General features: G+C 40.6%; 1 protein-coding gene across 1 annotated transcript in view; it reads left to right on the forward strand.

Annotated features, from left to right (window-relative positions):
* The first annotated feature begins 216 nt into the window (after nt 1-216).
* LOC113419738 (fatty acyl-CoA reductase 1-like) overlaps nt 217-14,015 on the forward strand; it is a 57,366-nt gene continuing 43,567 nt past the window's right edge. The window contains exon 1 of the mRNA XM_087969544.1: nt 217-246. Within this exon, the coding sequence (XP_087825670.1) occupies nt 243-246 (4 nt within the window). The 5' untranslated portion in view covers nt 217-242. The remainder of the gene's footprint in view (nt 247-14,015) is intronic.

Genomic DNA, 14,015 nt, shown 5'->3' on the forward strand with positions numbered 1-14,015 from the left:
GAGGGGGACAACAAAAATCAAAAGAGTGGCTTTGATTTAAAAAAAAACAAAAAACAAGAACCCTTTTTATGGGTGTTGAGGCTCCCATGGATGGTATGGTAGGACTTCAGTGTTGTTCTTTCTGACCTATATCTTCTGAACTTTTTAATAAAAGTCCTTTTATTTCCATTCTTTTCAGATCTCAAACACCACCAAAGTACAATTGTGCTGCAGACAGCCTCAACTCATTGTGCTGGGGAGATATGGGTGAGTTTTCTTGCAAGGCAATGAGAAAATCCCACCAGATGTGGGGGGGGGGGGAAGTTGGAAGTGGTTTCTCACAGCTTGCATAAGGTCTTCAAATCGTCCGTTGAGAGTTGATTCCCTATATTCCCACTGCGGCTAAGAGTGGAATTCTCCCAATATTGTGTGGAATTCTCCCAATATTTGTCCCTTTTTCATGCGATTCTCTCAATGAATGCAGTATTTGGTTTCCCACCATTGTGAAGAAATGTATGTAAGAGATACCTTCTAAAAATATCCAGTGGTGAAGCCTGAAGCCACCATAACCCTGAACTACTTTGTCCATCAGCACTGAAGATTCCTCTGTAAACCGCTTAGAGAGGGCTGTAAAGCACTGTGAAGTGGTATATAAGTCTAAGTGCTATTGCTGTATTTGTCTATGACTGTAATGATGAACCTATGGCACGCATGCCAGAGGTGGCACGCAGAGCCCTCTCTGTGGGCACGTGTGCCATTGCCAGCTGCTGTTCAGGTTTCCACCGTGCGTACACACTCCAGTCAGCTGGTCTTCACATGCGCTAGAAACCCAATGACCAGCTGGCCAGCACATGCATGTGCACCAGCCAGCTAGTCTTCAGGTTTCCAGCGCTCTGGTGTGTACAAAAACCAGCTGGCCGGTGTGCATGCATGCATCGGAAACCAAAAGAGTAACTGGCGACAGTGCATGTGCCCACAGAAGGAAACCCGAAGACCAGCTGGCCAGTGTGCATGCACACACTGGAAACCCAAAGACTAGCGGCTGCTGCATGCATGCACACCAGCCAGATAGTCTTTGGGTTTCCAGCACACACGTGTGTTCTGGTTTGGGCATTTGGTGCCAAAAAGGTTCTCCATCACTGATCTGTGACCTGTATTGACAAACTGATTAGAAAGAAGCCTTGGTGAGAAGCAGTCAAAAAAGTCAAGATAGGAGTTTTAGGAAAAGCACTCTGAAGAATACAGAAGAACCTTTTTTCCGAGAAGGACCAACATTTTCATCCATTTGATATTTTCAGGGATTCATTAGGAAAAGAATCAGATTGACTGGTAGCTTTGAGCATTGTTGTATACCTATATACCACAGACTCCTCCACATATTTCAAGATAATTATCCTCCCAACAGCTTACAGACAATGGAAATAGAATAGAATTCTTTATTGGCCAAGTGTGATTGGACACACAAGGAATTTGTCTGGGTGCAAATGCTCTCAGGGTACATAAAATACATTCGTCAAGAGTCCAGAATCATAAGGTACAACACTTAATAATAGTCGTAGGATACAATAAGCAATCAAATCATACTAGGAAACAATCAATAAAAATTGTAAGGATACAAGCAACAAAGTTACAATCTTACAGTCACAAGTGGGAGGGGATGGGTGATAAGGAGTGATGAGAAGATTAATAGTAATAGTAGTGCAGACTTTGTAAATAGTTGGACAGTGTTGAGGGAATTATTTGTTTAGCAGAGTGATGGCATTCGGGGAAAAACTGTCCTTGTGTCAAGTTGTTCTGGTGTGCAGGGCTCTATAGCGTCGTTTTGAGGGAAGGAGTTGAAAGTTTATATCCAGGATGTGAGGGGTCTGTAGATATTTCCACAGCCCTCTTTTTGACTCATGCCATATACAGGTCCTCGATGGAAGGCAGGTTGGTAGCAATTGTTTTGTCTGCAGTCCTAATTATCCTCTGAAGTCTGTGTCTGCCCTGTTGGGTTGCAGAGCCAAACCAGACAATTACAAGGGTGCATATGACAGACTCAATAATTCCTCTGTAGAACTGGATCAGCAACTCCTTGGGCAGTTTGAGCTTTCTGAGTTGGTGCAGAAAGAATATTCTTTGTTGTGCTTTTTTGATGATGTTTTTGAGGTGTCCATTTTAGGTCTTGTGATATGATAGAACCTAGAAATTTGAAGGTCTCTACTGTTGATACTGTGTTGTCTAGTATTGTAAGAGGTGGTAGTATGGGAGGGTTGTTAGGAATATGTCACCTAACAGGTATTTGGGTTAGAAATATATAAACCAGGATAAACATTTTAGTACTATGTCTTTAAGAGATTGCAAAAACTGCAATTGGGTGTGGTTTTTCAAACAGCCATAAGATGGAGCCAGAAACCTGGATTGTCTTAGTCTTAGTCTCAGAAGAGAGTGTGTCTGAGTGAGTATCTCTGTTTCCTTCTGTTGGAAAGTATTGCCGTTGCTCCATTTCTTCTAATGGGGAATTACCTCAACAAGGGTTTCTTCTAAAGTCTACCACCATTTCTACAGTTTTGAGTGTGTTCAGTTCCAGATTGTTCCGGTTACACCATGAGGCAAGTTGTACAACCTCCTGTCTGGTTCTAATGGTTCTAATTGAAAATGCACGATGGGTACAGTATCAGGTGTCCACCATTTTCACCACCAGATTTATTTTCAAAGCCCCTTCTTTAATCACCTTAAAAGAAAAGCCACTGGCTTCAATTTTATATTCATTTATATTCATTTTAAGAATCTTTCGCTAGATGAATCTAGCCCCAATATTTCTGAGCCAGCTGGAATCCCATATAATTGTTCTTCCATCCATGTCATATTAGCTAATCATTTTATTGCAGGGTGTTTGGCTCAGATCAAGGCAGGTTACATATGTGGTATCACCACACCTACTAGTAAGAACATGATCCCAAGATATATATGAGGTCAGATTGGCCTCACAAGATTTCCTCTTGAGAAATCCACACTGTTCTTTTGTAACTGGGAAGCTCTCCCTTATGAGTAGTGAGATGGCCTTCAGTTCTCCCAGGTCACCACTTCAGTGTCACTCAGCAACCAATGTTGTGGGTGCTTCATCTCTGGAGATTTTTAAGAAGAGACTGGACAGATAGTTTTCTGAAATGGTGCAGGATCTCCTGCTAGAATAGAATAGAATAGAATAGAATAGAATAGAATAGAATAGAATAGAATAGAATAGAATAGAATAGAATTCTTTATTGGCCAAGTGTGATTGGACACACAAGGAATTTGTCTTGGTGTAAATACTCTCAGTGTACATAAAAGAAAAGATACATTTGTCAAGAATCATAAGGTGCAACACTTAATGATAGTCATAGGGTACAATAAGCAATCAAATCATACTAGGAAACAGTCAATATAAATCATAAGGATACACGCGACAAAGTTACAGTCATACAGTCACAAGTGGGAGGGGATGGGTGATAAGGAGTGATGACAAGATTTAACAGTAGTAGTAGTGCAGACTTTGTAATAGTTGAACAGGGTTGCGGGAATTATTTGTTTAGCAGAGTGATGGCTTTCAGGGAAAAACTCCTTGTGTCTAGTTGTTCTGGTGTGCAGTGCTCTATAGCTCCCACCCGGGCGCTCGGCGTGGAGCCTCTTCTGGGAAATAATAAATAAAAATGGCGGCTTCGCCTTGGTGAATGCTGGGTGGGCAAGGCAAAGAAGAGGGGGGGGAGCACGGCCGTCCGCCTCTGGCTCGCTCTCTGTCGCTTCTCGCTTCTTCACTGCCCAGAGCGCAAGAGGGGGGCCGGCCGGCGTTCCCCCCGCCCGCCGCTCGCGTTCTCCCCGGCTCTTCTGCCTGCCTGTCTGTTTGTTGGGGGCCGGCTGAGTATACTCGCCCTTTCAGCGCTGCCCAGAGAGGCAGGCAGGCGGCAGGCGACGTGGTGAACGGGCGGGTGGCGGGGGGGGTGAAAGGGGGCCGGGGGGGGGGCGGAAGCCACCCCGGTGGGCGTGTGGGCGGACAGGCCCTGAGGAGGAGGGGCACCGAGGGTGGGGCTGGGCGGGCGCCCCTGGTGCTGGGCGTCGGGGCCGTGCGCGCCTCCCCGCTGAAAAATAGCGTCATTTTGAGGAAGGAGTTGAAACAGTTTATGTCCAGGATGTGAAGGGTCTGTAAATATTTTCACAACCCTCTTTTTGAATCATGCAGTATACAACAAGGAGTTGGATTAGAAGACCTCCAAGGTCCCTTCCAGCTCTATTCTGACTGATTAATTAACAAGGAAGCATTACGGCCTACTTCATTTAATCCTCCAGGGAAAGACTGAAGGCAAACGAGGTTCAGGCAGAAGAAGAACATTGTGGCTTCAAAATCTAAGGGAACGGTTTGGACAAAACTCAGCAGCACTTTTTTCGTGCGGCTGTTGATAAAAATAGAATTGCTAACATGATTGCCAACATCCGATGATGGATATGGAAGAAGGAAGGAAGGAAGGAAGGAAGGAAGGAAGGAAGGAAGGAAGGAAGGAAGGAAGGAAGGAAGGAAGGAAGGAAGGGAGGGAGGAAGGAAGGAAGGAAGGAAGGAGGAGGAGGAGGAGGAAGAGGAAGAAGGAAGAAGGAAGAAGAACAAATAAAGATGGTGAATGTTGAATTTGTTTTAGTTCCTCAGAGGGAGGGGAGGAACACATACAGGTGGTCCTCTACTTATGATGGTTCGTTTAGTGACCATTCAAACTTTCAATGGCAGTGAAAAAAATGGCTTATGGCTGTTTTTCACATTTACTACCTTTGCAGCATCCCCATGATCATGCAATCAAAATTCAGACACTTAGCAACTGATTCATACTTATGACCATTGCTGCGTCCCAAGGTGACATGATCCTCTTTTGCAACCTTTTGACAAGCAAAATCAATGGGGAAGCCAGATTCACTTAACAACCGTCTTTCTAACTTATCCACTGCAGTGTTTTGCTTAACAGCTGTGGCAAAAAAGGTTGTTACAACAGGGCAAAACTCACTGAACAAATGTTTCACTTAACAACATAAATTTTGGGCTCCGGTCGTAAGTTGAGGACTATCTGTACTCAACTATTTCCCTCCAACAGACTTTTCATAGCTTTCCATAGGCACTCAAGCAGGAATGCAATATTTTTTTAGACAAGTACATCAAAAGGACCCAGCTAAGTGAATGCAGGCCAAGTTTTAAGGTGCCCCTGAATTTCCTTCCAAAATAAAACACAGTTATTTCCCCTTTAAACAACAGGACTCTCTGTGGGCTCTCCAGGAATTGGGCAATTGGTGATGGGATTTTGGGATAAGCAATGCCAGTTTAAGGAAATGGACAGCCATCTACAGCCCCTCCTTCATGAGAGAATTCAGTGTCTAAAAGAAGAAAGTCAAGAAAATAATTCATGAACTGGACTTCTTAGTGTCCATCTGACCATTCTTCACTTGACAAATACATCAGTAGTCTCAGATATGAACAGGTTTCTCAGAAACCCAGAAAACTGCCCTGGTTAATGGGGATCACCTAGTCGAATGAGGAATTTTCTTCCAAAGCTACATTTATTATTCAGAAGCCATTTTGTGTAATAGTCAAGGTAACATCAAAAATTAAATAATCCTGGAATAATCCCTCTGCCAAACTTTAACATTCTTCGCTCCATTTGATTCCAGCTATTCTATTTTAATGTCATTCCACTGATTTGGTCAGAACACATGAAAAAATTACTGTTAGTAGCTAAGGAGTAGCTGATGAAAGAAGAACTTCTGCAGCTGGAACTCCTGCAGCCAGATACCCTGTTTCCCCAAAAATACGACCTACCCTGAAAGTAAGTCCTAGCTTGGTTTTTACATGTGTACCCAATATAAGCCCTTCTCTAAAAATAAGCCCTAATTAAGATTGTGGCCTCTTGAGTGCACAGATAAAAATTAAGCTAGGGTGGGGGTAGTGGGTTGGAGCTGCCCTACTACTTACCTTTGGATAGTTGTAGCCAGGCCTTTTACACTCCAACACCTGCCTTGCCGGCCCATTTCTTCTGCAGCCAGCCAGGCTGGCAAGGCTTTCCTGAAGGCCTCTGATATCAAAGCTCTGGATCAATCCGGATCTCTATTATCAGCTGCAGAGGCCTTCAGGAAAGCCTTGCCAGTCGCAGAAGAAGAAGTTCCTGAAGGCCTCTGACAGCGAAAAGGAGGCCAGGGGCGACGTGCGCAAGTGAGGTTAGTCAGTGGATGACATCCCCCGAAAATAAGACCTGGTGCCTTTTTTCGTGGCAAAAAAAATATAAGACAGGGTCTTATTTTGGGGGAAACACACTAGCATATCCAAAAATAAGGCATATACAATCCTTTGTGTCACCTTTTATCACCTAGGAGTGGGATGCTTTCAGTGGATGAAATTGTGTTTGGTCAACCCAAAGCAGGGGTGTGAAATGCTTTTGGTCTGAAAGTCACATGTACCTTGGAATGTTGTATTGGGGACTAATACAACCTTTTTAGGCTACCTATCATGTTTGGTTCTGTAAGATGGGCGTGGTTTACCTTCTGACCATATTCAGTTTTACCACAGTTTGAATGTTACAGGAACTAGCGGATGGAAACAGAAATTGATATCTGGAGCTAGACTTCTCAACCCTCTTACTTAAATTGGATGAGGAATCCCTGTAAGAAGGATTAAGATTTGGGTCACCAAGTATCTGGCTCTCCTTATCCTGTCATCCACCCTCCTATTTCCTATTTCCCTAAATGACTGGGATGATACGGATGGAACTATTTCATTTTGGGTCCAGAATGGGACAGAAGGAATTACTTATCAGTATGATGGATATTTCATCCCACTTTACAAATTCCAAATGATGGTTGTTCTGTTTTGTGTTGTGAATCATCTGGCACTTATATTTCACATCCTTTCCCCCCACTTCTCTGTTTTGTCAGGCTACAGATCAAGTGAAGTACTAATATGACTCCATAAATCCTTAGTAAGACGACACCTAGAATACTTCATCCCATTTTGGTCACCTTGTGATAAAAAAAGATGTTGAGAGGGAGAGTCTAAAAAAAAATGCAGAGAAGAACAACCAAGATGATTAGGGGACTGGAAGCTAAAATATATGATGAACGGTTGCAGGAACTGAGCATGGCTACTCTAGGGAAGAGAAGGACCGGGGGAGACATGATAGCAGTCTTCCAGTATTTGAAGGGCTGCCACAGTGGGGCAAACTATTTCCCAAAGCACCTGAAGGCCAGACAAGGAATAATGGATGGAAACTGATCAAGGAGAGATTCAAATTGGAAATAAGGAGAAACTTTCTGACAGTGAGAACAATCAACCAATGGAACAGAAGTTGCCCTCGGAAGTTGTGGGAGCTTCATCACTGGAGGCTTTCAAGAAGAGACTGGATTGCCATCTGTCAGAAATGGTGTAGGGTCTCCTGCTTGGGTGAGGGATTGGACTAGATGACCTACAAGGACCCTTCCAACTCTGTTAATCAGTTAATTCTAGCTTGGTACAAAAGCAGCCAGAAGAATGATTGAAGCCTGGCCCTTTGTCAGTGAGTGGGAGTGCTCATTTACCATTAAGTACTCAGGAGGTGAGGACTTGGCAATGCAAGGAAACCACATCCAACAGCTTAATAGCCATCCATCAAAGACCAAATCAACAACTAAAAAGCCACACACACAACTAGGCACCATATAACCATCACACACAGAGACTAGCCCAGAGCACACAGAGAGAAGTTCCCTGAGGGTGGGCTCCAGCACAAGTCCAAAAGCTCAGAAGACTGGTCCCAGGGACTGATCCAGATTGGACCTTGCAACATCCTGCCCTGGGGCACGTATATTTGCCTTCACTTTATGGTGAAGACCATTCTGGTGATGCTTATCTGCTGTATATTCATTGCAATGTATCAACAAAGGCAAGTATTTGTAGCTAAGGTTTAAAATGTGGGGTCCTTGGTGCTCTCCAAGCTGGCTTGTTTTCTTCCAGTGTACTGATGATGTTACCTAGTTAGGGTAATGAAACATCTGCAAGAAGACAAGCCAGCTCAGAAAGCATCAAAGACGCCACATTGTAATGTATATTTTGTAGGAAACCTCTGCTACCCAGTTTCTTAATTACTTTAGAGCAGGGGTGTCAAACTCGAGGCCCGTGGGCTGGATTCAACCCACAGGGTGCTTAGATTTGGCCCATGGGGCCATCCTGGAAATAGCGAAAGACTGGCCCGTGGTGCCTCTGCCAGTAAAAATGTGTGCAGCCCTCCTGGGCTCTGTTTTTGCTGGCAGAGAGCTGCAGGAGGACTCCCCCCAGGCCCACCACAACCCCCACAGGTGCCCCCGACATGAGTGACTTTGAGTTGGCCACACCTGCCCTGGCATGCCCAGCCTGGCCACACCCAAACCCCCCCAAGGTCAAACACAACTAGGGGTGGGATCCTTCCGGTTCAGGCCAGTTCAGGTGAACCAGAAGTTACCTTTACATCTGGTTTGCCGAACCAGTAGTTGAACTGAATGGCTGGTCCCATTTTTACCTGTGCCGCCCCCCCTCACCAGTCTTACTGTACTCTTTTCCTTTTTTTTTTCCTCCTTAAAGGAAAAAAAAACTTTTTTTATTTTTGTAATATTTTTATTTTTGCCTTTTGCTTTAAAGGGAAAGCCTCAGAATCTCTCCTTTTTCCTTTTCTATTGGGATTTTCTTTTTTGCCATTCATATTTTTGGTTCATCTTTATGGTTTTTCTTTGTTTTTTTTATTTTTCACTTTTGAGACCTCTCAATTGGATTAAGGTGTGAAGAACCCGAAGAAATTTTCTCTCTCATTTTTTTTAATTATTATTGGGCTTTTTTCTTTTTCTTATTTCCATTTTTTACCTTGGATTACAACTGACCATTTTATAATTGGATTAAGGTTTTGAAGAACCTGAAGAATTTTTCTTTCCTTTTATTGGGCTTTTTATCTTTTACCACCTCTACCCCCCATTTTGGATTATAATTGGCTACTTGAATTTGAAGACTTCGACGTTCAAAATGAGTAGGAAACTCATACCTTCTGGTGCCTCAACTTCCACTTCCGCCTCCCCACCATCTGGAGATCAATGCTTAATTCAGACAATGTTAAAGCAAGATAAAGAACAAGAAAAAATGACTTTACAGATGATTATGCAAGGAATCCAAGACATTAATTTGTCCATTAAAGACATTAAAACAAAATCAGATACCATTGAAAAGAGAATAGAGAATATTGAACGAAGAACAGAGAATATTGAACAAAGAACAGGCAAGACTGATGAAAAAATTGAAAATATTAAACAAATGATGGTGAAATATGATGAGAGATTCCAAAAAATTGAAGAAGATAAACAAAGAGAGGAGAAGATTGGAAATATTGACAGCAGACTAACAATGGTTGAACAAGATAAAAGTGGGATGCTGAAGTGGGAGATGGACAGGTCAGAATTTTATCTCAGATTTCAAAATATAGAGGAAGAAAAAGGTCAAAACCTAGCTGCGATAATGATAGAAATTCTGGCTGAAGCCTTGGAAATAACAGAGGAAAAGATGATGGATGGAGTAGATGAGGTATATCGAGTCTTTACAAGATATGCGATGAGAAACAACTTACCAAGAGAAGTTCATATCAGATTTACAAAAAAAATCCATTAAAACACAAATATTACAAGTGGCAAGAGAGAAGATGTTGAAATATAAAGGCAAGGAGATTGTGGTTTTAAAACAAATACCTAGAAGAGTGAGAGAGAGGAGAAGAGAATATCGATTCCTGACTAAAATGTTACTGAAAAAAGAGGTGAATTACAGATGGTTGATTCCAGAAGGACTAATGTTTACATGGCAAGAACAGAGACATAGAATTGATTCAATTGAGAAAGCAGAACTTTTCTACGTAGAATTTTTTGGAAGGAGAGAGGAAGAGGTAGAAAAAGAGGTCTCACTAATTGAATTCCAAGAGGACCAAATGGGGACCGAAAAAGAGGAAGGCGCAATAGGTGGACAGGTGGAGATCAAAGAACAACGTGAACCAAGATCTACGAGAGCTGCCAAACCTAACTATAAGATATAACCATGGAAGAGAAAAAACTGATTACAATGAATATAAATGGACTTAATTCAGCTGTTAAAAGAAGGAAAAATTTTCACAAATTAGAGAAACTAAAATTTGATATAATTTGCTTACAAGAAGTACATATCAAAAAACAATATGAACAATTGTTGGTACAGCCAAAATTAGGGAAAATATTTACTTCTTTGACTCAATGTAAGAAAAGAGGAGTGGTTTTATACATTAAAGAGGCTATCCCAGCAAAATTGATTTATACTGATGAAGATGGAAGAGTATTAATGGTGGAAATAATGGATAATAATATGAAAACACTCCTGATTGCAATTTATGCTCCGAATGATAAACAAGAAGAATTCTACAAAAAACTACACATGAAAATAATTGGACTGGACTATGTCAATATAGTTATGATGGGAGATTTTAATGGGATTGTGGACAATAAACTGGACCATACAGCAACAATAACAAAGCAAAACAGAAAGACCCTTCCTAAATCCTTTTTTAAAATGACAGATGAATTAAATTTAAAAGATATATGGAGAGAAAGAAATGCTAAAACCAAGCAATATACTTTTTATTCAAATAGACATTTATCATGGTCCAGATTAGATATGATATGGATCTCAACAGAACTAATATCTAACGTTCAAGAAACAAACATTGAAACAAGTACTTGGGCAGACCATAATCCAATGACAATTAAATGGAAAGGACAAAAAAAAAAAGATCGAGATGGACGTTAAATAATACTATCTTAAAGGAAGAAGATTTTACACAATGGATGGAGAAAGAATTAGCCTTTTTCTTTAGAGAAAATAAAAAAGAAGATACTTCAATTCAGAATGTCTGGGACACAATGAAGGCATATGCCAGAGGCTTGATAATAGACTATATAAGAAAAAGGAATATCAGGAAAAGGCAAGCCACTAAAGTTTTAGAAGATGAGTATAAAAGACTTGAAAAAGAACTACAGAAAATGCCACAGAAAAAAGACATTAAACTAAAACTGGACATAATTAAACATAAAATGGGCCAAATAGAGAAAGAAGAATTGGCACAGAAAATTAGAAGTGCTAACCAGAACTATTTTGAAGATGCAAATAAACCAGGTAGATGGTTAGCATACAAATTGAGAAAGGAGAAAGAATCAAGGAAAATATCACAATTAATAGATGACCAAGGCCAGGTTTGCTATGGTAATAAAGAGAAAAAGGAAATTATTCGAGATTTTTATGGGCAACTATATAACCAAGAGAATATTGATGAGGAAAAAGTCAAACAGTATCCACAGAATGCTAATCTACCCAAGATACCTAAAGAGACTGAAAAAATGTTAGAAAGTAATATAACAATGATGGAATTAACTGAAGCACTTAAGAAGCAAAATAATGGGAAAGCACCAGGTCCAGATGGGCTTCCGGCAGAATTTTATAAAACACTACAAGAATCATTGAGCATTCCACTGCTAGAAGTCATGAATGAAGCTATGTTAAAGAAGATGATACCTAAAACATGGTCAGAAGCTTATATTACACTTATTCCAAAAGAAGAGGCTGATCCATTGCAAATTAAGAATTATAGACCTATTTCTTTACTAAATGCAGACTATAAAATCTTTGCTTCAATTTTGGCAGAAAGACTTAAAAAATACTTAAATAACTTTATTCATCTAGACCAAAATGGATTTCTGCCAGAGACAAATCAAAGACAATATGAGAGTAATCCTGGACACTTTGGAATATTATGAGGCACATCCCGAAAAACAAATGGCTTTGATATTCTTAGATGCCCAAAAGGCATTTGATAATGTGAATTGGAGATTTATGTTACTATTATTGGAACAGATGGGTTTTGCTAGAAAATTTATTCAAGCAATAGAAGCTATATACCATAAGCAAGCGGCAAAGGTAAAGATAGAGGGAGAATTCACAGATTCTATTAATATAAGAAAAGGTACAAGACAAGGATGCCCCCTATCACCTTTGCTATTTGTATTGACTTTGGAAGTGTTGAATAGAAATATTAGAGATGATAAAAGCATAAAAGGAATGAAAATTAAAAAGGAAGAATTTAAATTGCAAGCCTTTGCGGATGATCTGGCCTTTATTTTGGAAGACCCTTTAGAAACAGCTCCAAAATTATTGGAAAAGATAGAGACATATGGTGAGGTGGCTGGTTTGAAAATAAATAAAGATAAAACAAAGATTTTGACAAAGAATATGTTACTAAGACAAAGAGAAGAATTGGCAGACCTATTGAAAATTCAAGTCACCAACAAGGTCAAGTATTTGGGGATATACTTGACACCAAGATGCAGTACATTAAAAGAGAACAATTATACTAAACTTAAACAACAGATAGTGTTAGACTGGAAGAAATGGGAAAATCTACAACTATCACTAATAGGGAGAATCTCAACAATCAAGATGAATATCCTACCCAGAATCTTATACTTGTTTCAAACAATACCAATCAGGCTTGGAAAATACTATTTTGAAGAGTTAAATAAAATTGTGTTGAAGTACATATGGCAAGGTAAGAAAGCGAGAATAAAGTTAAAACTTTTACAAGATGCCAGAATTAGAGGAGGTTTTGGCTTGCCTGATTGGGAGTTGTACTATCAAGCTGCAAATCTGATGTGGGCTAAGGAATGGATAACACTAAGAAAGACTAGATTGTTGACATTAGAAGGTCATGATTTGTTGTTGGGCTGGCATGCCTGCCACCACTGGTCTATAGCAATTACAATCAAACATATAGGTTCAGTTCATCATCAATGAATTAGTTGTGCAAGGTGTGTGCTTACTAATCTAGTCTGAAACCACTTGGTGCATGGTGACGCATCCATTTCACTTCCTTGAACCCAGACAGATGGAGCTTACAATTATCTAATTTAGAGACACTTTCCCCATTTCCAACTTTCAGATGCAGCTCTGGGATTTCAGGGGTTCTTAATAGCAACCAGCTCAAATTAGGGTAACAATAGACAATACTCAAATAAGAGGCACAAGTCTATGTACCCACAGAAGGCATGAAGCAAGATGCACACTGCTCCCACCAACTGCCAGGAACCAACACTGTCCAGAAGGTGCACACACAACCATTTGTGGAGGCTAGGAATGGATGATGAATCTCTGTATTCACCCCTTCCCAATGAAAATACAGAATCTTTCCCTGCTGCCCTTTCCCCCTTGGTTCACCTGATAGCAGTGTTCCAATATTTGAGGGTTCTCTGACACAGAGAAGAGGGAGTCAAGCTATTTTCCAAAACACCCAAAGGCCAGATAAGGGATAATGGATAGAAACTGATCAAGGAAGAAATCCAACCTGGAAATAAGGAGAAGTTGTGAGAGCTTCATCACTGGAAGCTTTCAAGAAGAGACTGGGCCGCCATCTGTCAGAAATGGTGTAAGATCTCCTGCTTTGACAGGATATTGGACTAGATGACCTACAAGGCCCCTTCCAACTCCATTAATGTTAGAATCTATTGGAGAACCTCAAGGACTCCTTTTGAATTGGTCTGGAATGGTTTACTTCCATGCAAGATGACACCACCCATTCATTGACTGCTTTGCCCAAAATAGAAAGTTGTCTCTAATGGGAGTCAAAAGCTTCTATGTTCTCTAGTGTTTCTGAAGCCACTTTAACAGAATGTAGTGATACTATAGTGGTTATAAGTCTTGGCTTGTTATAAAAAAATTACAGGTAAGATGTACAGTAGCGAAATCCTTATATCTCAAGTAACTGGAACAACAATGAAAGGATGCACAGCTGGACATATTTAAAAATCAATGAAAGGCAGGAAATGTAAATAGTGGATAAATTTTATCTTCCATATACAGGTAGTTCTTGACTTACAACAGTTCATTTAGTGATTGTTCAAAGTTCGAACGGCACGGGAAAAAGAGACTTATGACCATTTTTCACACTTATGACCATTGCAGCCTCCCCATGGTGATGTGATCAAAATTCAGG

This window comes from Notechis scutatus, chromosome 6, assembly GCF_049901735.1.
Source record: "Notechis scutatus isolate UNSWTSFEM ecotype Mainland chromosome 6, rNotScu1.2, whole genome shotgun sequence".
NCBI lineage: Eukaryota > Metazoa > Chordata > Lepidosauria > Squamata > Elapidae > Notechis > Notechis scutatus.